Source organism: Tachysurus fulvidraco, chromosome 2, assembly GCF_022655615.1.
Source record: "Tachysurus fulvidraco isolate hzauxx_2018 chromosome 2, HZAU_PFXX_2.0, whole genome shotgun sequence".
Lineage (NCBI taxonomy): Eukaryota > Metazoa > Chordata > Actinopteri > Siluriformes > Bagridae > Tachysurus > Tachysurus fulvidraco.
Window position 1 is genome coordinate 8,753,231 of NC_062519.1, and position 25,287 is coordinate 8,778,517.

At 37.1% G+C, this 25,287-nt stretch overlaps 1 protein-coding gene across 3 annotated transcripts in view; it reads right to left on the reverse strand.

Annotated features, from left to right (window-relative positions):
• The window catches only part of atg7 (ATG7 autophagy related 7 homolog (S. cerevisiae)), an 87,672-nt gene extending 63,943 nt beyond the window's left edge, over positions 1 to 23,729 (reverse strand). The window contains exons 1-12 of one of the 3 annotated variants that reach the window (XM_047810579.1): positions 23,033 to 23,729; positions 22,106 to 22,306; positions 20,939 to 20,993; positions 16,545 to 16,662; positions 16,223 to 16,300; positions 16,018 to 16,134; positions 12,972 to 13,118; positions 11,646 to 11,734; positions 10,778 to 10,899; positions 7,757 to 7,847; positions 6,553 to 6,697; positions 4,490 to 4,648 (exon numbers count right to left, since the gene is read on the reverse strand). In XM_047810579.1, coding sequence (XP_047666535.1) covers positions 4,490 to 4,648; positions 6,553 to 6,697; positions 7,757 to 7,847; positions 10,778 to 10,899; positions 11,646 to 11,734; positions 12,972 to 13,118; positions 16,018 to 16,134; positions 16,223 to 16,300; positions 16,545 to 16,662; positions 20,939 to 20,993; positions 22,106 to 22,271 — 1,287 coding nt within the window. In that variant the 5' untranslated portion in view covers positions 22,272 to 22,306; positions 23,033 to 23,729. The other 2 variants (XM_047810578.1, XM_047810580.1) reach the window with 2 other exon arrangements.
• Positions 23,730 to 25,287: the final 1,558 nt, after the last annotated feature.

Genomic DNA, 25,287 nt, shown 5'->3' on the forward strand with positions numbered 1-25,287 from the left:
GGTGCCACCCACTGTACTTAAATCTGTAAGGGAAGTGTACTTACTGTACCTATGGCTCATTGACTTTACACCCTGACTCACAATTCATCTGGTGTATGGAGGCCCAGAGCTACCCATATACAAACCTGAAAGAGCAACAATTTTCTTAATTGTTCTTGCTCGATTTCTGAAATTGTCAAAATTGTAAGCACATGATTCTATTTTATATTACTACCAGTGCAGATACTTATGTAACCAGCATCAATGATAGCTGTACTCACGTTTGACAGAAGCTCCACTGAATATCGTGGAGTTTGCTTGACTTTGATTCATTTCTGTGATCATAAACTCAGGATATCCTGGAGGGCTCATATTAGTGCAAACAATGTACACTAGAGTTTTAGAGCATTAGCTGTTAGTAAGTGAACATATCAAAATATATCTATATCTAAGGACCCACCATTTTTGGACCTGGAGGTCTTTTTGTCCAATCCCCAAATGAAAGACTGAAACTAGCTCAACCTTGAACATCCATTATTTATGTGCATGGTGCAGTTAGTGTGATTTACAATGAAGTTTAATTGTCCACTTTCATGTAAAGATCACTGCCTTGACAAGGAATTCCTCTTCATTTTCTCTGGCCAGCGATAAGAAAGAATAATTAAAACTTCAATCTCGTCTATGTAGCAATGCTTTTCTAATCTCGGTATCACACTGGCATTTTAACAGTAATTTCAGCTAAAGATGTTTTCACTCAGAAATGTCGTACTGAAAAATAATGAAGATCTAAGATGTTAGATCTTCTGAAATATACACACAGGGTGGGTTTTTATTGTAATGGACACTTGATAATTGTGTTAATGTGCAAGTTTTACAAATTTCTTTTCTTGTCTTTGGGCTCTGCTGGAAAGTTGGACTGGGAGTCGTTATTAACTTGTAAAGATCAATTAGATTTGCTCCTTTAGTAAATAATTAGTTGCTTGAAATTGCAGTTTTAAAATGTCACTGGACAACACATTTACCTAAAAAAAAAAAAAAAAAAAAAAAAAAAAAAAAATTATAAATATTATATTATATATATATATATTTTATATATATAATTATTATATAAATTATTATAAACCCTCCAAACTGCTACATGCCCTGTTCCACTTTTCTGCAGAGGTGTAATGACACATTGTGAAATGATGCATCAGAGTACAAAAATGGGACACAATTCTTTATAGAAATGTGTGATTTAGATTGTTGAAATCAGTATTCTATTAATCCTGAATGTACTGCAGCTGCACTGTTTGAGCACCAGAGGACCCGAGCTGCTCAGTCCATAGAGTTTAAATATAAAGAGAGAATGCTGCACTTGTGAAGTCTGATAGCACAGAACTGCACAGACCAAGCATGATGTTATATGGGGTTAAAAAACAACAACAATGCCCCTGGAATTCTGCCATTTTGGCTGACTTTGGAGCTCTATTAATGCTACATAGCTCATTATGTATCACTTAATAATTTTGCCATATCAGACATTTTATTATTCAATCACAAACGTTTTAGGAGAATGTATCAATTTATTTATTTATTTATTACTGTTTTATACAGGCAAAAAAGCTAAATTAATTCAGAAGGGTTTTTTTTTTTTGCGTTCAATATTACCAAAATATTAAGTTAAGTGTATTGTATTATGGTCTGCGTTTACTGGACACAAAGACTTGTTTGGCAGAAGTTCAACTGGATGTTCAACCCAAAGGTTTTTCAATATTAAATACAATCTGAAGTTTAGTGCGATTTTAATTTCAGGGTTTGCCTCATTCCTCCAGGTTTAGGGGTGTGATTCCCAACTTTGTGTAAGGAATGTTCTTCCTGTGCTTACTCCAGGTAATACTGATCTCGTGTGTGTGTGTGTGTGTGTGTGTGTGTGTGTGTGTGTGTGTGTGTGTGTGTGTGTGTGTGTGTGTGTGCGTGCGTGTGCGTGTGCGCGCCTGGTTCCTAGACTCCAGGGTCAGTATTCATAAAGATTCAAGGAATGATCTCAGAGACCTCCTAAATCTCAAGAGCAACTCCAAGCAAGGAAAATACAACAACTTTTATCTTACAGAAGAAGTGAAGGCTGACCCCATTGCTAGGTATGACACATTCTTTTTGAAGACTGTGATTGGTTGTCCTTTTTTTTTTTTTTTAATAAAAAGGAGCACTTTTAAAATCTAGTCTATTAAAAGCCTTTGTCTCTATGTTTAAATATCAGTCTATGTTGTGTTGGGATTACATTTGTGACCGATCATATTAGAGATGCGCCAACATCTGTATTAAAATGTATAAAACATCTGTTACAAATGTAAATGGAACATCTGTGACACAGAAATCTTTTAGCACTAGATTAAATCATTTCTTCCGCAATGGCATTTCGGCTCTGTTTTGGACAGAGTAGCGTATCCCTAAATGCCACAGCGGCAAAACACACACACACACACACGAACAAACACACGAACACACACACGAACACACACACGAACACACACACGAACACACACGAACACACACACACACCTGTATATATGCAATTTCTGCGCTTTGTCTGATATGTTAACTCTAATATGATTAGTAACAAAAATAATCCCTGCAGGATCTAAACTGTAGCATTTTATCACCTCACTATCATTACTAAATATTGCCTGCAATACATTACATCTCCCTCTTCACCTTAAGCTGCTTAAAAGTCCTCCTTAATACTCCTAACACTTTTTGACCTTATGAAATCAACCTCTTTTATGGGTTAAGATGCTATGAATAAATTTATCTTTACTAGGGTCTTCTCTTTAACTATTAGGCAAAACGCCCACATATCTAAGAATTTTCTTAGAATTTCATCACTGGACGCAAATCTTTACACTAAGAATTTCCATAACTACAATCCCGGGTTCCCAGCGATCCTTACAGGATAAATGCTACAGAAAACATATAGATGTATGTTTGGATAGTGAAATAATTGCAGCCCAAAACTCTGTTTTAGCACTAACGTCACACGGAAGATCTCAGCTGTTCTACAGAAATTGATCTGACGTCCAAAAGGTATTTAAGGCATTAAGTACGTCATCATTTTGGATGCATTTCCATGCAGGTGTGTTCTAGGCAGAAGGATTTATGCTGCAGCAAAAGAAGCGAATAAAACAATACAACAGAAAACAATACAACAATAACAGAACAAATAATAAGAGAAAGAGACTCTGAAGTGCTTTTTTTAGAGCCAACACAAACATTACTGCAACATATAACCAGTTTAAACCAGCATAACTTTTTTTGTGAGCTTTAATCTTCTTTGGCCCTTTGTCTATACACATTTAATTTATTTTCCCACTTCTAACTTTCCTGGCTTCTGAAATGAGATCTGAAAAAGGCTGTTGAAAATGAATAATTCTGAGACTCCTGGAGATGAGGAGGTTGATGAAACGGCGGATGAACAGATGGAGTCGAACGAGTAGAGGCGGACAAATTAGACGACTGAATTGTTGGAAGAGAAAATAAAAACTCTGAGACGTAAACAACATTCCTACACAAAGACTGGCTCAGAATCGCAGTTTTACGAGTCAAGTGTTTCTTCACCATCGCATCGATTATGCATAGGGACACAAGTATGCTGCTGACACACAGGAAATGGCCTTGTTGCTTGGCAACAAAATTACACAGGATTTAATTTATGCGGTACAACTGAGAACACAGTTATGACTGAGTGTGATTGCAGGATGGACTGGAGGAGAAGAAAAAAAAGACGATTGATGAAGATGCTTGTGAAAGGTTTTTAAAGGTGTTTTCTGAGATGCAGGAGAACTTGTTTGATTTGGTGGAAAAATTTTAAGTCGACTCAAACTTTTGTAGATTTATTGCTCAAAAGGTGCCTGACAGTTCCTTACTTTATAACAGGCTGTGTGGAAGCTTCTTGAGGAAGAAGTCGAGTGTTGTCGTTAAATCAAAGCAAAAAAAAATAATCAGCCCTCAACATCATCAGCTTGTTTAAGCTTAAAACAGCGACTGCATACAACTAAATGGTTGATGCTTTGGGGATGTTTTGTGGTCTGTGGTTCAGGGCTTGTGATGGCATCATGAGTACCAGGTGAGATCAGCCAAGCTTCCTCTGCCAGGAGGTTCAGACTTGGTCATAGATAGAAATTTCAACAAGATGAAGAGCCTAACATACTTCCAAATCAATGATCTTCAAAGTGTATGGATTTGAACTTGACTACAAACCTGTGGTCTGAAATTTGAACCAGAAAATCCACATATACACGTCTCAGGGGCTAACGTGCTAACCACTAAGCCACCGTGTCCCCCCTTGTTAAAAGTGCTGTGAAATGGAAATAAAACTGAATTGAAATAAATATGTGCATTATCCCAAGAATAAGGAAAAGACAGAACGGTTAGCCGGGTAAAGCCGGGGCAAACGAGGCATCGGGGTACATTTGAAAAGTGTATTAGCGAAACTAAAACAATGGATAATAAATAAGCATTTAAATTTCCTCACCACGCCTGGGAAGATCTTCTTTAATCTGTCTGCTGCAGCCAAGGATTTAATTTTCCCTCCATTCAAGCAGTCCTCAAATTCATAGAGAGCCTGACGCACTGGGTTTGAATAGGAGATCTTTGCATTGTCCACAAATGTGATGTGTCTCACTCCCCAGCCCTAGAGACAAGAAAAGAACACAGAACATCTTTAGCTGAATGGACTAATATACACTGCTTTACCAAGCTACATACGGTATTAAAGGATATGCTTTTAAGTAGTACATTGAGGTATTACCAACATTAAAATATGCAGAGAAGCAGACAAGTATTTTTTGTACTTTTATAAAAGAAAGCAAGGAAGGAATTCGATAACATCTCAATGAAACCTACGTAACAACTTCTCTGTGTGTAAGCCTTTAGAATCTCCGTCTTTGTGAACATGCGGTCTCGCTCAAACAACTCAGATGACGTTCTTTACATCAACCCTAGGCCTATTTTTGAGAAATTAAAATGAGTATCTCTCAAAAACTGCAAGGTGTATTTGAATAATTCTGGTACTTAGAATGTCAGAAGGTCAAGAGTAAGAGAAGATGAGCATTTTTTCCTATTGCGTACAACTGAGCAATTGAGGGCCCTGAGCAAGTGGGGCTTAAACTCTCAACCTTCCGATCAGCAGTCCGACACCTCAACCACTAGACTTCCCCAGTGTGCATCCATATTCTGTTGGAATCTGCAGAATCTGGTGTAGCAGCCGATTTCTTGTGTGAGTTTTGTTACAACTTAGTGTTGGAATTGTGTTTTGTTTAGGTGGAAATGGTCTTTGTGGTCTTCTAGCTGAGCTTTTCCCCGTACTTCTGGTATGCTGCATGTGTAGATACATTCGGGCTTTGTATGCTTACAAAGAATTGCTCATTTAGAGATTAAGCAGTGGAATTTCAATCGGTAATTTTATTACTTTGAATCAGTTAATTTAAGTCTGATTATTTGAATTCCGAATTCGGCTACAATTCAAACCTACACACACACACAAACTTTGTGGACTGCACTGATCTTGCAATATACATCCATGTCTACAGCACCACCGATATCAAACTGTTTACAAGTGTTCATTCTAGTATTTTTGCATATGTAATGTAGAATATATAGTACTGGGTTGTCTCATTTCACTATGTACTGTCAACTGTATATTATCGAAATGACGATAAAAGTTTCTTGACATGACCGAGTTTTAAGCGTTTCTGTGTAACAGAACAATCCACTGTCTCGTGCTTGAGTCTTCTGTTAGACGGTCAGCTCCAGCATTACTAGCACCATGTATTTGTAAAAGATAAGTAAAGAACATTCTGTAATCTTTGTGGATAATAAGCTTACTCTCACATAACCTTAAATGAAGAGTTTTTCAATGTGCTTCCATTTAATTTCACTTTTTTTTAAACTGTGTGTTAGGAACTCTTAAGAAACTTGCAATACTATTGAACCTTTAACTAGAACTGGGTTCTATTATTAAACCACAATCTGCACAAAAATCTTTGAATGACCTTCTGACATTTCAGTCCACTGACCAAAACTTCACCGAATGACCGGGATGCACTTATGTTGGGCTTGTGTCATCGGGTAGGCGTGGCCTATTTGATAATCTAACCCTAACCGTAGTTTTTGGTTGTTTATTTCTTTCCTAAAATGAATCTACCTGTATGACTGTTTTGTCCTTCATAGTATGCTCTTTTTTTTTTTTTGAAAGAGAACGTTTTTCCAAGACCTCCGGAAAAACACCCACTTTATGTCGTGGTAACAAAACCCCTGGAATTTAGTAAATGCCCTGAATGACTTGTGCATTGAGCTGATGTTTGTTAACGAACTGGAGGGCCAGTAAATATGACATGTCTAAATTTTATATATATACATGCCAAAAGGTACAAACCGTTCCAGAGCTGACTGTATAATGCGAGTCTATAAAGAAAGCCCAACATAAACCCTAAATAGTAAAATGTTGCTCTTTATGATATTAGATATTTATACTCTTATTCTCTATGCAATTTTTTTGATCAGTTTTAAATACATTGTCACATGCGCACATCTTACCATGAGTGTCCTCGCCACATTGCAGCCCAACGTACCAGCTCCAAGCAGGAGACACTTTGTGGACACGACTTTATCCAAATCCAAAGTGGGGACGAGCCTCCAGCGCATCAACTTCAGATTAAGATCGACGGATGATTCTGCAAGTCTGATACACACATGTAAACGCACACCGTTGTTTTTTTTTTTTACACATACTAACTCTATACTTCTATTTAAGTGGGAAAGATTTTCTGGACATGCTCCAATGATCCACATTCTCACTCACAGATGAACGGAATAATGTTCATTATTTTTAAACAACAGTGCAGATCGAGGTCTGGAATGCAGACGGAGAGCATGCAGATATCTGAGCAGGTCTTAAAAGCTGAGTGATTTTGACAGAGACCAATTCTTCTTCTGCATTGCAAAGCTTTTGAAGTACTCCTGGTCAGAAGGGGTGAGAATCTACAGACAGTAAACTGAGGGGGGTCAAACCATGAACAGAATCCAATAAACCATGAACAAAACCATGTGTTTAGTCATTCGTTTGGAAGACAATTTGACTCTTGTGATTTATACATGGTTGTGAACCAGGTACAACTTTTACATCAATGCTGTGTTCGGAAGCTGGCGGTGGCTCCACTGGACAGACTTAAATATCATATACTACAATCGATGGGCAAATGATAATCAGATCTGTCGATCAATTGTATACTTCACAAATCTCATTTTAAAACAAACTGACTGGCTTAAATTTTCATACAAGAACTTTTTTAGGACTTGTGGCTACACATGTCATGCAATATTAAGTCAAAAGATAAACATAGGCTGCTCATAGAAAGGCTAAGAACTCAAAAATGCAATAAGAACACTTCTGGAGTGTCTTTATCCAGTAGAAGAATCATAATACCTCTTTTCCAACAGGATATATTGCAACCTTTACTGACATGTGAAATCAAACAGAATATATATTACCTAGGGTTATCTGTACTGTTTACAGATCTGCGTTCCAGATGCATACACATGCATGTCTTAAATAATCACTGACGTGACAATCAGACTGGGACTAAAATCCCAGACATACTTTGGTATTAATGAGATTAATTACATGACTCCACCTGTAAAACCAATCCAAATCCAATTCCAGATCCAAGCCAGTAATGACAAGATAATTGATGGTTAAAACACGTAAATATATAAATATAAATTTCTAATTCTACTGTACCTTTTGGGGTCCATGCATGCACTGAGATTGACACTTCTAGGCCCCATTGCTCCTTTGTGGTTCTTCTCCCAGCCCACACTCTTAGGACAAGCTTTAAAAAAGAAAATACTTCAATAGTGTAGTAAATGCAGGTTGACTTTATTAATCAATCTAAAAATGTAGCTCAGGCAAATTTTAAATGTAAAGGAACTAGGAGTTAACAAATGGCACAAAATACAGTATATGGACAAAAGTTTGGGAACACCTAATAATCACATCCATGTATGTTTGTTGAACATCTCGTTCCAGATTTAGCTTCTGCTATAATAACCTCTTTGATTTGTGTTCAATTAGCCACAAGACAATTAGTGAGGATTGGCATGCAGTCGACTGTCCGGCTCATCTCCATGGTGTTTATCATGCTGGTTGTGTCCAGCATAATAAAAGAAACTTATAACCACAGGCCATCAGGATCCTGAATAAACTTTAAATCCAGTCATTACTCCTTCATCCACTCATGCCTCCACCACCACCCACACACTGATCACCCCAAGGTCAGCTAAATGACACTCATGGACAATCTCCTTCTGAAATCCTATCAGTATTGTGAGTTTAACCTTTCATATTTCTACATCTTTATCTTTAGGTTCTATCCCAGCTGCAACAATGCAAATTTCCCTGTTGTGGCACGAATGAAGGATTATCAATATTTGATGCTGCAATATTTCTAAGGCCACTATTACCACTTTGTTTACCACAGATGTCCTTAACCCCTACATATTGATTTATTACATACTACTACATCTATTGAACTGTTTTCTTAATGCTACAGTACTTTGTACTGCTGTTACATCTTCTTTTAATGCTCTCCTATGTCTTAAGGCCTTATGATTTGACACCACCACACACAGCTAATATGTATTTGACTAACTTTTTCACTTACATATAAACTAACTATGCACACATACCATAGACACATATAATTTGAATCTACACGGAGTCATAACACAAAAACCACAGACAGGTGAAGTGGTGTTGGACTACTGATTAAAAGGTTATGAGTTAGAATCCCAGGGTCATCGAGCTGCCACTTCTGGGCCCCTGAGCAAGGCCCTTAACCCTCAATTGCTCAACTGTATGAATGAATTAAATCTAAGTCGCTCTGGATAAGGACGCCTGCCAAATGCCATGAGTGTAATTGTAGATAACTTTGAAACTGGAAATTGAACTTGGAACAGGTTCCACTTAATGGATATCTTGCTATGCTACAGGACAATCGTGAGCTTCCCATTTTGTGACAACAGTTTGGGAAAGACCTGCGCGAATGTGAAGGTCAGGTATTTACCATACAGTGGACATAAATGCCCTGTAATATTTCTTGATTGCTTTTCATCCTTAAATGTAATATTGCAACAAGAAAAATTGCTAATGTTAATAAAGCTGGCTGTCAGAAAGCAGAACTTTGCTGGTCTTACATTTAAACATGAACTTGTCATTTTAGCTCTTAATTAAAAGAGGAAGTCAGTGACAACTTAAAGGATATTTAAAAAGTCCACTTACTGTCTTGAGACATCTGCATTAATAACACAGGTCATGTTTAATGAGTGCAAAAGATTGATCTAGTTTGTACAGAAGTGCTTTAAAGCCGAGTCCACGCAACGTTACAGTACAATCCAAATACATTATTTAGCATAATGTTGGAATAACATGGCAAATAAAACATTAGCAAACAAATTTCTCTGGTTTCTCTAACCGCTAATTACCCTGTTGATAATTTTGGCATACAAGCACCAGTTGGTGTCCGGACTCACCGACTTATACTATGCACTAAAAGTACAAAATGGTACTCTTTTTGTTTAGAAAAAGTACTCATGAGTGTGCTCATGAGCATGCAAGTACTGGGACATTTCTACGAGTCATGTGATGGAAGAGGACTTTGTAAACAAATTCCTTGCTGCATTCCACCATTTCTTCACTCATTATTTCCTATAGATTTTTATTTTATATAGAATATAATTTACCATTCCCTTGATTTATTTTTGCACATTTCATTTTCACCTCTGAAATACATTGAAATCTCAAAACTCCTCCTGAGCACAAGAAGTTGTAGACAATATTAGTCGGGGAAAAAAGAGTGCACAAACTTTTTGGAAAGAATAAATAGTAGGAGAACTGGGACAGATTTGCAGTGTTCAATTCCAGTTTACACCAAAAAATTTGCCCAAGATGATGTCTATGCTACTATTTAATAAAGAAGATGGCAATTTATAGCTATGCTTAATGTCCACATTACAAGTTAACACATACACTGTGTTACAAGCAGTTACAAACAGCATCACCAGCCTTACTCCCCCCCCCCCTCTATTAAAGGTAATAAAGAAGGTAATAAGGTAAAAAAAAAAAACACGTGTCATGCTGGTACAAAAAAAAGTCCTGCAATAGTCTCTTCCATAAATCTTAAATAACCTTGTCCTTACAGAGAACTTCACCATATTCCCTATTCCATGTTTCCTTTCCATCCATCCATCCATCCATTTTCTACCGCTTATCCGGGGCCGGGTCGCGGGGGCAGCAGTCTATGTTTAATCCATAATGTTAGCCTTAGATGATTTCTTGAGATCTGTGAATTAGCACTACAAACCATATCGTATTGGAACGAGCTCGTTTTTAGAAGCCTGTGTTTTGAATTACTGTCAGCAATCTCTGAGCAATTAAACTTAATAAATCAAAACTATATTATCTGATATATAGCACTACTTCACAGATTTTTTTTTGTTATGTGGCCAAGACTTTTATAGCAAGGTCCGATTGAGGATTAGCTCTTTAGAAAGCGTTAGAGGATAAAGGGAGACTTTAGCTTGGTTAGGTTTTGGATTTTTTTTTTTTCAACAATAGAAAATTCTCCAGAGGTTACCTTCATGGCTCACGGCGCCCAACAAAAGGCTTAAACTGTCCGTCAAGGTAGTTCAGAAACCTGATTTAGCATTTCAAGCATGCACCATGTGTGCGGTTAATCTGGGGTGTGTAAAGAAAGAAAATCACCTTCAGACAGAGACAGTCTGGGCAGCTTGACCTCAAGCACGAGGCTGTGCTGCACCGAGCGACAGCCCTGAAGCGTCCGGTCTCTGAAGCAAATGATTTCAACCACGTCCAGCTGTGACCCCCTATAACACAAACACACACAAACACATGGTTACAGCAGCATCATTAGTCAAGTCAAGGAGCTTTTATTGTCATTTTAACCATATATATCTAACGGAGTACATGGTGAAATGAGACATCGTTTCTCCGGCGCTATGGAGAAATCGGTAAAACAGTAAAACGACAGAGCTGAGGACTTAAAGGAAGATGTCCTAGCTACATAAAATGCATCGTGTGTGTGTCCTTGTGCAAACAGTGCGATACAAAAAACACTACAGGACAGATATACAAAATAGCACTGACCAGTGTGCATACTGTATATGATACAGAACATTGTGCAAAAATATTGGAACCTGAACTAAGAGGCTTCGGGTAAACCGTCTTGGGCACTAGCATTAAAGTCCAGAGCGGAATAGATGGATTACTATAATGTTAGTGAACTGAATATATTTATGGTACATGCTTTGGCTGGAAAGATAATGGTAAAATCATCGACATTCAATGTCTCATGTGTTAAAAATACACGACTCTAAATCAAGCCCTTATTAAATAACGTGCAAAGGCCAAAACACGGCCAGATAAGGCTCCTTTTACAGCTGAACTGTGATATTTCGTTATCAATCCGGGAATATTCTTGAAATTTCTAGTAGTTTGATCTAAACAAAATATTACACAGCATTCTGGAATGTAGTGAGGATTTGTTGATATAAACCATACTACCAGTGGGATGTGTTATGACATGCTGTGAAGTGTTATGGTGTGAATTCACCATTTACTGGCGAGGAGGATCAGAAAATTACGAAGAGGCCAGCCAGGATGTTGAGGCAGTGTGCATGGGTCATAGACACCCACGGTTACCTTCAAAACAAGTCAGGAAAGACAAGTTACAAGCAGATTTCATAACAAAAAAACCCAGCAGTGTTTGCAAACAAAGTGAAAATACCATGTCCATAAATATAAATACCACATAATGTCCGTAAATATTTCACAGTAAATCACAATTTGTATTACATTATATGGCCTTGTCCTTTTCAGCGTTCAATTTCTGACAGTCCATAGAGGTGGTTAAAGACTCATGAAAAGAGACATTTAGGCCTTTAAGAATTTGTAGTTTTCCTTAAGAATTTCTTTGTTCCTAGACTACTATGGACAATATATTCATAAAAAAGGTCCAGAAAATAGTTTTCACAGCATTTCACAGTGTTTATATCTGTTTATATTAAAGTGTATGGTGATATCAAACCCAATTCTGCACACAAGTGCTCGTTCATAAGCATCTACAATATGAAAGTGTTTCAACCGCTAAAATTCATTGTAAGGTTCTCAACAAAAGTGAAAACATTTCTGTTTCAACAAGTATTTCTGTATTTATATAGCCTACTAGGGGCAATATTCTCATAGAGATGTTAAAACGGTTAGTTTTATGACACACACACACGCTTCTATCTTTAAAGTAAATGGTGATATCTAACCCACTTCTACTCTATAAGATGCCCAAGTGCTTGTTCATGTGTATCTAAAATTTGAAGGTGTTATATCAGGTAAACCAGGTAAAAACATCTCACACTGAAAGTCAATAGTGTCCTGACTCATGTTATATCAGACCTGCAGTGACAAAATAATACTTTCTTCATACTGATTGGAGTTGTCTGATTAATTTCTCCCTCCCAAGAATGCAAATATTCTAAACAATCAGGCTCAAGATTTTACTGAGCTGTAATATAAAATAATAATTCACTAATTTAAGTTTTAATAAAATTATTTCCAAGCCCTACCAGCCCATTTATACCAACCAGCAATTTATATATCAATGTTTTAAAAGTAACCCATGACAACAATCAATAATTAAAGCACAATAAATCATACATGTCCACACGCAACACTGTCCAATAACAGGCTAAATGAATGTAAAACGAATGAATGTTCATTCAAGCAGCTCTTAATCCATCTTTCTGAATTGAGCTTTCAACAAAGGACTGGTCAAGGGAGACTATATCAGTCAATCTGTTTCCAGAGTGCACTTTAAGTAATTGTAGGTATTCAGTGGTTTTCAGTAAGACACCTGCATTGGCCACATCTTCAATCTCAATTGTACCTTCTTCAGATCTGTGAAGAATGAACCCCAGTCTTTCAGTAGAGCCACTTGAACATCCTCCTCAGAGTACTTCACAAGGAAAAACGGTACAGCTGTAGCTCCGACTGATGAACACAAGCCATCGTAGGCTGCTTGAAAAGCAGACACCTGAAAAGGAAAAAAAAAAGAGTCGGTGTAATGTATAAAATGAAAATAAAATATCAGGTCAACAAAAATATACAACAATAAAACTGAGGTAATATATATATATTACCTCACAGTAATGTTAATACTTTTCAACTTAAGAGTATGAAGTTATGTTACAAATATTAACGTTACTCTGATGTAATATATATATATATATATATATATATATATATATATATATATATATATATATATATATATATATATATATATATATATATACACAAACATTTTAATAGTTTTATTGTTTAATATTTTTGTTGACCTGATATTTTTTATTTCCAGTCAGTGTAATGTATAAAATGGTAATAAAATATCAGGTCAACAAAAATATTAAACAATAAATCTATTTTTATATATATATATATTTCTATATATTTTTTTTTTTACCCCAGAGTAATCTTAACATTTGTCAACTTAAGAGTATGAAGTTGTGTTACAAATATGTTACATGCGGTATTTATTACTTTATCTACATTCTTTATCTGAAGCAGAGTTTTTTTATTTAGTTTTCTTTTTTAAGTACATTTTTAGTGTCGAAGCTTATTCACATAAAATTGTTTTAACATTTTACTGTGAATTGAAAAACCAACAAATTACAACAGTTGAACTAAATGTAGGCAAAACACAAGTAATCTAGACTTACTGTAAAATAATTTGACCTCACACACCTCAAGAAACAAGAAATTTCATAAGAGTGGAGATTTTAGTTTCTTCAGAAAACTTTGTTCACTCTTTCAGTTGCGTCGTTAATAAACTGACCTGTGCTTGAACAATGAGCTTTCTCACGTCACATAGGGCTGAAAACCTTGATCTACGAAGTCATTGCTAATGCTGAAGCTTTGTTTCTGAGTACATTACGTAATTTCAGATTGCACCCATACACTTTTATTGTCAGATCAGCGTCAGACTCAGCATCAGACTCAATTTCCCAGAAAACACCAGAGGCTGAAAGCATTGCAATCACCACAATCACCACAATAACACACTCACAATTTAGGCCTTTTCAAAGCACACACTCGCTGCAAAGTATCATCCTGTGCTTGTTTGCACAGACATCCAAAGCCTTTGTACATGCTTTCCTGGTTTTATCCTGGTCTTGTTTCCAGGTTTAGTGATTCTGATTTATTTCCTGTTTGATATTTTGGATTTGTCCGCTTGCTTTTTAAATAAAAGTGTTCACGTGCAACTCCTTCCTTCTCTTCTGCCTGGTGAGTATTATGTAGCTCTGACACTGATTTAAAGTCTGTTCTAGATTATCATTAACGCATCAGAGGGAATACTTATTTATTTGAGAAAAGTATGTTTAATGAATTCTAGCGAAACTGGAATACTGTGATTTAATTTAAATTATGCAGAAACCCTATTAATTATTATGTAAATATAAATAAAGTGAGGAAATGCAAATAAAATAAAAGACTATGTGAATGTAGTCTTTCGTGGCTAGCCATTTTTTACCAGGTATTATGATGATCTCCACTTATGACTTCACAACAAATCTGTTAAAGCAACCCAGTGTCACTTCATAACGAGACCCAAAATACTGACGAATACCAAAACAAAGCTGAAGAGAAGTGATTAAATTTAGTCATGGATTCTTTTAATTTTAGGTTGATTAAATATCCAATACTGTCAGACTTCAAGCTATGAAAAATACACACTATAATGGCCAAAAAATGGTGGAGATCTGTGGATGTCTGGTTTGGGGTAGGGACACCATGGGGGGAAAAAACCAAGCCCACGTAAATTTTTCCAAACCACACAGAAAGCATGAAGTAAAAGATTTTATAATGTGATGAGACCCAAGGTACATTTTAAGCAAAAAACACCATACCCAGTGAAGCATGATGGTGGCAGCATAACACACATATTTTTGACTGGGGCTCTAGTCAAGATAGAGGAAAATCACAAATACCTCCAAATAGCGGTCTATTTTGGCACAAAATCTACAGTATGACAGCCGAAGATGAAGTAATTTTTTACCGTCTAGCACAATAACAACCCCAAAGCACAAATCCAAGTCAACAAAGCAAAGTTTCAGAAGAATGGCCCAGTCAACGCCCATATCTAAATCCCATCTAAAACCCATAGAATGACTTGTAGAGGGCTGTACACTGGAGATTCCCTCTCTATTTGTCAGATCGGGATCTTTTCACAAGTTAGAATAAAACCCAACAAAGGAAGACTGCTAAATTTGAATATTCTTATTTAATCATATTGTTCATTTTTTTCCTTTTTTCCTCCCTCAAACATTTCTATTTGTTTTTCCCTTGAATTATGTTGGCTGCCATAACACATTCATTCATTCATTAATTTTCTACCGCTTGTCCGAACTTCTCGGGTCACGGGGAGCCTGTCAGGCATCATCAGGCATCAAGGCAGGATACACCCTGGACGGTGTGCCAACCCATCGCAGGGCACACACACACACACACTCATTCACTCACACACTACGGACAATTTTCCAGAAATGCCAATCAACCTACCATGCATGTCTCTGGACCAGGGGAGGAAACCGGAGTATCCAGAGGAAACCCCCGACGCACGGGGAGAACATGCAAACTCCACACACACAAGGCGGAGGCGGGAATAGAACCCCCAACCCTGGAGGCGTGAGGCGAACGTGCTAACCTCTAAGCCACCGTGCCCCCACCATAACACATTAAATGTAGGAAAAGATTTGACATGATTTATTCTGGCTTAATTAGACTCGTTATATCCACTGACTTTGCTTTAAATGTCAAAAGGTCAACTTCGATGTACCTTGGACCTTGTTACTGTACCTCAATCACACATTCTCCGCTCACTAATGCTTCTCTCAGACAGTAATAAGGAACCGTAATCAGATTGTGCAGCTCACCTGCCGAGGGCAGAATTTCTGCTGTAGCAACACCGGATCCTTCAAAAGGGGAATTCCTTCCAAGAAGCAGATAGCAGGGAAACAGAACCAGTAATAAAACTGGTATTTCTTCAGATCCTAAAGAAGGTGAATCAATGGTGAGAAACTAATGAAATACTACTCTGTATTTTCCACATACCTAAAATATTCATACAGGAACGTATACCGCAAACGTTAAGATGATGAACTGGCTGAGGACTGAAGGGTCTTCCACTGCAGCACCTGACTGTATGGTCATCCAAATCTAATACATGATGACAGGTTTCAAAAATATGGGATGGTTACATACAAGTATATTTTTTTAAACAAAGGTTTATAAGCTGACTTTATGGTTTGCTTGCAAAAAAAAGATGTTTTTATTGACTGTCCTACAGCAGCAGGTTTTGAGATGATTGTTGATGTTGGTTTTGTTGCTGCAATCTGATGAAGCAAACCCTGTGTCTTTTCTATTTTTAGCCTAACAGACTCTAAACAAATAATTGCCCCACCTCATTAGCTGCTTTATCAAGAAGAGCTTTCTTGTCGATGGATTTAAAGGCTTCAAGTGTGTTGGTGTTATACAGAGTTCCCTTAGCAGCACAGCAGTAAACTGGAGTGGATCCATCACTGCAAATGAACAAACTCATTTCAGTTAATCAAGCAAACGCAGGATGTTGTTTAGACATACAGTGTATTATTAGAATTCATCAAGCCGCCTTTAGCATTTCGTTCACTCACTACACATCTTATGTTACATTTTTCCACAAACAGTTTGTATTAAAGCCTTCAGCACGGACATACATAAAGCCTACACACACATACACATACACACATACACATACATAAACACACATTACACACACACACACACACACACACACACACACACACTACACACACACACACATACAGTGAAGATCAAAATTAGAGAACCTAAAATTTCCTAAATTTTAAGGTCACTGCTTAGTCCAGGAGTAAAAGAGCAGTTTTAAGTATATTTAATTAGTTACATATATATGTTGAAGCACAGAATAAAAAAATTCAATGAGATTTTAAAAAGAACACTGATCAAAATTAGAGAACACTTACAGATACCTCCCAGGTTTTGGTGTTAATCTGGCACCTGATGCTAATTTCTTAAATTCGTTGAAAAATCATATTTAACTTTTCACTGATTTTGCAAGATAGTGAGCCGTTCTAAAGTGACTGAAACCCTCCGGTAGCAGGTTTTCCAGATGAAGGATAAAGGGATGACCCTTTCAGCCATAGCAAGAGAAGGTAGTGGTGCTTTCAAGAATATTGCACCTTTACAACATCACAAACTTATTCAAGTCCACCAAGAAACCTGGTCATCTATGAAAAACAAATGCAAGAGAGGACAGGATAATGTAGAGAATCTCAATGGGCAATCGGTTCAACGTTACAGCTGGGATTGCTCTCTAGTTCAGCGCTAAAGAGAGTAAGAATCTGTCTTGTCCTACAGTGTCTCTACGTTTAAGAGAATTTGGAATGAACGCCCTCTCTGCAGTGACCAAACCTCTCATTAGCAGAAAGAATCAAAAGTCTAGACTAACATTTTAGCATGTTGTTGGACAGAGAACCGTTTCAAAGATCACTTTAGTGACGAAAACAAGTTTAATTTATTTGCCTCCGATGGGAAACATTACGTTCCTCTTCAAACTGGGCAAAGACTAAACCTGAACCTTCTGTGTAAAGAAGTCGGTGAAAGGTGGAGGGGGAAGTGTCATGGTTTGGGGGATGTTTTCTGCAGCAAGGGTCGGGCCTCTTATACAGCGACCTGGCATAGTGAATGCAAATGTTTATCAGACCCTTTATCGACAACATGTGGTTCCTTCCCCTTCGTTGATCACCCAATCAGCCAGCAATTTTCATGCACAACAATGACCCCTGCCACACAGCAAAATAGGTAAAGGAGATCCCTGAAGCCGAAAAAATGAAATGGCCAGCAGGAGTCCAGATCTAAACCCAACATAAAACCCCCAAAACATTCCTGTACACTTCCTACTGTTGACTGTTGTAACCTCTTTACCAACAGTAAAGAAAGTCAACTTAAGTTGAAGCCATAAAAACCATCTAAGACAACACCTAAGACTGTTGCACAGTACTGTACTGGGTATAGCTCTATAGGGGCTACACGTTAAGTACAATTCAAATTCATGTGAGCAAAATTCTTCAAAATAAAAGTAAACTCAAATAATTTTTTTTTTGTAAATTTCAATCTGGCTGTTCCTCGTTAAGCAATGACAATGTCAGTAATTGATTGAGAAACAGTTCTATCAAACTACTGTATGTATATTTAATATGATTTTAAAGTCTGCCTGCTCTACACTGGAAAGATCTGTTTATAAAACACACTGGGCTTTATGTCACATGTAAACATTTACATACTTTTTATTAAGAACACTGTACTCATAGTGGCTAGAGCCTCTCTTTGCTCTTAAAACAGCATCAACTGTTCATAGCATTATGTTGGAAACGAGATTCACTTTTATGCTATTGTCATTGTCATATTAACGAAACTGGTTTGAGACGACTTGTTCTGTGACATGGTGCATTATCATGCTGGAAGTAGCCATTAGAAGGTAAATTGTGATGACTGACTGACTGATATTAATGGAAAACATTCCCCACACCAATACACCACCTCCACCAGAACAAAAAAGGTTGGGTCCATGGATTTATGCAGGTTGGGCCAAATCCTGACCCAGCAGTAATCAAGACTCATTTGACCAGGTTATGTTATTTTCCAGTCTTAACAGTTATGTTAACCTTGCGCCACAGCTGCCCCAGCTTCTGCCTCAGCTTTCTGTTCCTCAGCTGAAAGGGAACGTCTCCTTCATGGTTTAATATGTTGTTCATTCTGGTGCTTTTGCTGCTCAGTATAATTGTCCACAGTGGTTATCTGTGTCACTGTAGCCTTTCTATCTGCTCAAAACAGTCAGGCAATTTGTTGCTGACATCCCACATCAATAGCAAGACTCTTCCATCCAGAGTTTTTTACATTTATTGCACAATTCTGAGTTGTGTGTGAAAATCCCAGGAGATCGATAAATACAGAATTACTAAACCAGCCCATCTGGCACCAAAAATCATGCCATGGGTAGAATTCACAGAGATCACTTTTTCCCCAGTTCTGATGATTGATGTGAATATTACCCGAAGCTGCCGGTCCGTATCCGCGCTGCTGTCATACGATTGGCTGATTAGATAATTGCATGGAGAAGCAGAGGCTCAGGTGTTACAAATAAAGTCCTCGGTGACTGTATAGTTACATCTATATTATGACTCGCATCTAAACCAACAAAATTCTTTTTTAATACCATAACACAGTAATGAATTATCTTACTGACTGTTGACCCTGAGCAATTTGCACCAGTTTACAATTAGACATTCCTTTTGTAAGAAGTGAATGATTAGTTTTATATTAATTCGATTTGGCTTGCTCTTTTTCAATGGTTTCTTTCCGTATTTAATATTTCTTTAATTAATTCTATTAATAAGGAATAAAGTGTGGAATTGAAACAAATGAGCAATCTAAATTAAACAGAGTACTGTATCTGTGTATAAAATTGCCACTCGATCTGATCAGTCAAAGTTTACGTACGCGAGCCGTCTTAAATCGTCCATGACCAAAAGTATGTGGACAACTGACCAGGAAATAAATGTTGTTGTTAACCACCTATTCCACAGGCTTAGCATTAATATAGCGTTTCCCCCACTTTCTGTTTACACAAATCTCAAAACCCAATACATTTGCAGTACATTGATGAATAATGAGTGAATGAAATGATGTTTTATTCACTTTCTTTTTTTTGAGGCTCTTATACGGAGTTTGCAATAATGTTTATGTGTAGCTCCTTTATTCCCAAAATACCAGCCTGCAATATAATTATGATGTCACGACTAGACAAGCTAATCAAAACTATTTACTTTTAATTTGTCTTCAAGATACAATAACAAATCCTGAAAGATCAGCAGCTCATTTTAATGTCTGATTTAGCACCAAGAATTTAAATATGGCACCCCAGAGTCTCGGGTCTCAGAGTAAAGTGTTAGTACCATAATCAAAATAAACCATATGCATGGTTCATGTCATCCTGAGACTCACAGAAGTCATTTATTTTTTCAGCTGATGCTTCAGTTGCAACTGAGGCAGAATTCAGTCCAAGCCTACAGCTGAGCAGCTGACGGTTACAAACTCAGGGAATGTACAATATGTTTTATATATATATATATATATATATATAAATATATATATATATATATATATATATATATATATATATATGTGTGAGGACTCTAATATTTACATTTAAATAAACAAAAAGAGAAAAAAGTTAAGATGGTTATCTAAACTACTGCTCCAAACCCAGCTGAACCCACTGATCAGATATGCGTATGGGCGTGGCCTAATATTCAAATCAGCTTGTTTGGCATCCTGTTGTACAAGGCTCCCATCCTGCAACACCACTTAAGCAAAACTCGACACATTATTAAGAACTGAGATTCAAATTAATATTAATATTTTAATTAATATTTTATTTCTCCGGCTTGCAATGACAAGTGTAAATGTACCATTTTTTTTACTGCTAAAAGCTATGAGACATCATCAACTATGTATTTTGGTTAAGGAGGAGTTTATATAAACTTTACAACTTTAAGATCAGCCCCACTCACTTTGTATTATAATGAAATACACAGAGATTTTAAAGAGCCATAAATTACTTACACAATTACTTACAAATTCCTTTTCTGTGCATTCTGAGCATACAAGGACTGCAGTTCATTTTAGTCTAGGGCATACTAACAACCGGTGTTGATGTATTTCTATGTGCGAATCACAAAAAGAAGCAAGGAAATGTAGCAAATGGTAATAACTTACACATCAAATGCGCTGTACTCCAGGGTCAAACGAGACGGCAGGCCAGAGGGGTCACCTTATTCCAAAGAAAACACATTACTTAGTCATGACAGCTTATTTCCATATCACGCACTGCTATACAATTACACCGAATCAGCCGTTAATTGAGGATGACAATATCATTTGTTTCAGAGCGTAGAAGGCACAAAGATGCATGCACGCAGATTCATTTGTAAATGAAACTGAATTCCTTTGCAAAAAAAATAATTTCCATAGCAGTGTTTCTCCAAACAAGAGTAAAAATGTCAAAAGTCAAGATATGATGTTACTGTTTTAACATTACAGCAGCAGCAGCAGCAGTGTGCACTTTAGAAAACAGTTCCCAGAGTTCATACATTTGTTCAGTAATTATGTTAAAATTTATGAAATCTTTTTAAACTTTTCTACCATACAGGTAGGAATGTGTTTGTAAAACAATATTTTTTTTTTTGCTATCCCAAGTAGAGTATTTTCAGAGACAATATGTTAAAGAGCTTGAATTTCTGGCAGTGTGGATTTCCTTAGCCCTTTGTAGGACTGCTGTATAAATAGGACAAATTGTCAGAACATTGGTTTTGTCCTGATCCTTGTCACAGTGAATCTGGAGCCCATCCCAGGAGCACCAGAGCTGATGTGGGAATACACTGTGTCCATCACAGGGCATACACACACACACACACACACACACACACACACACACACAAACACACACGCACACGTACACACACGCACACGTACACACACAGACAGTAAATTAGAATAGCTAATCATATTTTAATCATAATAGCATTGGCATATTTTTTGAGAACCATAAGCAGGTTCCACACTGACATTAAGCTGACAGCAGGATTGCACAGAGGACCTGTGCTGTGAGGTGTCAATACTTCCTGCTGTTCCACTCAACTGTAATAACCCTGAATGTAAAACAAGTGTATGTTTCAAGGCATGTGTGAGCCTAGTGGTTAAGGTGTTGGGCTAATAATAGGAAGGTTGTGAGTTCGATCCCAAGTCCACCAAGCGGTCACTGCTGGGCCCCTGAGCAAGGCCCTTAACACTCAATTGCTCAGCTGTATAAAAATGAGATAATGTAATTCACTCTGGATAAAGGTGTCTGCCAAATGCTGTAAATGTAAATGCAAGTGTCCTTACCATTATAATAATAACCCTTGATGCTTCTTGGACTTTCATCCAGCCGGTAGTCATTGAGTTTCTTCTGGGTGAGCTGATGCCAGAATCCTGCCTCTAGGGCACTAGAGAAAGGGGCAAACTGCAACTTGGGAGATGCTGTGCCTTTTTCCACTGATTCAGCTGCCATTTGGACATTAAGTACACTTCAGTTTAATAAAAACACTGTTGAAGAGCCAAGAGAAGAGAATTAATGAGGATTTGTATGAAATATCCATCACTTTCTATCCAACTCTAGGGATGTGTTTTGTGTACAATTTATTCTTTAAGCCCATGACCCATTAAATAGGACTCTCTTTTTTCACACATTTACGTTTTGTGCAGTTTTATTTCTTTCATGCTGGAAAATGAGCTTGTTGTTCAAGTCTGTGTTTATTTCCATCTCTCTAATTAAATCGAGGCTGTTTTGCCTTCAGTTCGGCAGCACACAGATCTGAAGTGCTGTCAGCATGTAAGTTAGCTTACGATTCGTTTCTTAAATAGCGCAATTAAGACAGAATGTACCATAAACAGTGTACAGTGCATAAAACCCAACAAACGCACTTACCAGATATTGACACTTCCTTGTTGTAATCATGTGACCAGCGCCTTCGCGCAGCCTCAGTGTGGTCGTGAAAAAGCGCTAGCTCACGGTGGCTAAATATGATGCTGAATGTTTGTAAGAATAGCTGCTTACTGATTGTTGTGTTTATTTATTTTTTAAGTCGTTATCTAACAGCATGTCACCGCATACAAGTCTAGCCTCTTATGTAGCTTGATTTACACAAACATCGAACATGCTACAACTTAGCTAGCTTGGTTGCTAACTGGGTTGCTAACTTTGGCTAGTTAGCTATTGCAAAATGTTCTAAAAATTGGCCCACTGTTGAATAACCTGTTAAATTAACTCACGTTAGAGTTTTGTTTTTTTTGAAGGATCCACAAAGCACGTGTAGGAATAATATCCGCCCCAAACATAACAAAACTTGAGCTGTATCTTTCAAACGATGGATAGCAGCAAGAAAACAGGCTAGCTGTTTAGCTTAGCACTAGAGATGTTCGACTGAATTATGTTTCACGGCGCGTTCATCATGGAGTAAAACACGAAAAACCAAAACATGAACAAGAAAGCGAACACGATGAGACAGGAAAACACGGACAACAATCTGTACGCGCCGTTTCTTTTCATTTCGATGCCTTTAAATAACAACAACAGGAACAAACCGGACAAAAATAAACCAAAAACAAAAGAAATGTCGTGCGGTTAAGTGTAAAAGTTAGGTGCTGAAGTTACAAAGGGGAAAATAAAAAGGTATCCTACAGATATGTGGTCCACTTTAGCTCTCTACACCCTGGTTTCATGCAGAAAGAATGCATTTCGACAACATTCCTGAAGATCAGCATAGTTTTATTGCCAACTCGTTTAACTCTTTAAGCTATTACAAGCAACTGGAAAGCTTTAAGGTGTGAACAAAATCATTTCCAAGAAATATACTAGAAAGTCTATTTTATAAACTCACAACATACACACGATTGTATAGGATGTCTTTGTATGCTGTGGCATTATACTTAAACTTCACTAGAACCGAGAAGCCCAAACCTTTTCCAGCATGGCAGTGCCATCGTGAACAAAGAACAGTGTGACCGTGTGAAGCATATTGGTTTTACTTTATCTTTTCCACTTTATCGTGGTGGTATATTTAACGTATACTGGCTGCGGACATCGCTCACAAATATCGGGCTTCACCAAACAGTTACCACATAGTTGGGGGTTTTTGCATGTCACTGCTTTTTTGGACAAACTGAGAATAAAGACAGTTTCCTGAAGTTGGACTATACACCTTTGTGATGAACTGAACTACTGACTGTGTGCTTGACCTCAGTAAGGTTGTGGATAAAATAAGCACAAATCCCCACATAAGAGTGAGTTTATTATAAAGACAAAGCGGGAATAAATCTGGAACTTGAAGTTCAACAAGATGTGACTGATCAGGTGTTTACTTTTTTGCAGTATTGCATACATTTATGCACACTCTCATTCATTCCTAGGAACAATTCAATCTAGTGTACACAATCTACCTTGATGAATGGTTTTGGGAAGTGGTTGCAGACTAGAGGACCTATAGATCTTGGCTGGCCATATCTATTAATATATAAAATAGAACAAAATGTTGTTTGTTCAGGACCATAGATCAATGCCCAGCGATACTAAATTACAATAAAAATCAATATAAAGTGCAAAGAACACAACCGTGTAAGACAACAGGACAATACAGCGAAATACAAAAAAAAAAAAAGCACTTTAGAGTGAAAATAGCATCATGTGAAAGCAGCATCTCACACAGCATACAGAAACTGAGGAGAATGTAAAAAACTAACCTGAGAGTCAATAAATAAGGATGTCAGTACAGACCAGAAGGCAAAACTGTGCTGTAAAGTGCAGTAGATGTTTGAGGGCAGTAAGGTCTTGAGAAACCTGAGTGCTTCTGGGAATAGTGAGTCATATTTTCTGGTATCTTCTACCAGGCGACAGAATTCATCCTTTAGGGTTAGTTATTATTTAACACCAAACTCCATAAGAGTGAGCTCTGGCAAACTAATGTAGTCAATTACTTGCCATTTTCAATAAACACCTTTGACAAGTAAATAGGAATGGTGTGGGCTTGTATGTCAATAGAAACCTCAGAGCTAACCGACAAATAGTTTATTATTAAATCGGCTTATCCTTGGACACAAGAACACTTTCTAGTGAAAGCCTAATACAAAGCTGGTTCATATTAAATGTATACTGAAATTTATACTTGATTATTTTAATACTTCAACTTAAATTTTGTTAAGCTAAGTAATTTTTGAAGTCTGTTACCTAAATTGATCAAATATTTGGAGTCAAGTCTGTAATTTAATTTTAAAGACAGGATATTTAGTAAGAAAGTTAAGACATGCTTTTAACCTTCAGCTGCACCAAGCATTGAAATGAGATAATGTCATTTTATACTTAGCATTTCATCACCACGAGGCAACCAGTGGATTAAAATTATGCTCCAAATGTCTCCCATCACAACTCTACTGAGAATATGAAGTTAACATAAATAAATAAATAAAAATCCCCTTTTTAAACAGTTCAAAACAGCTTTTTTGTGGCTAGATGTCGCATTCCAAAATACAAG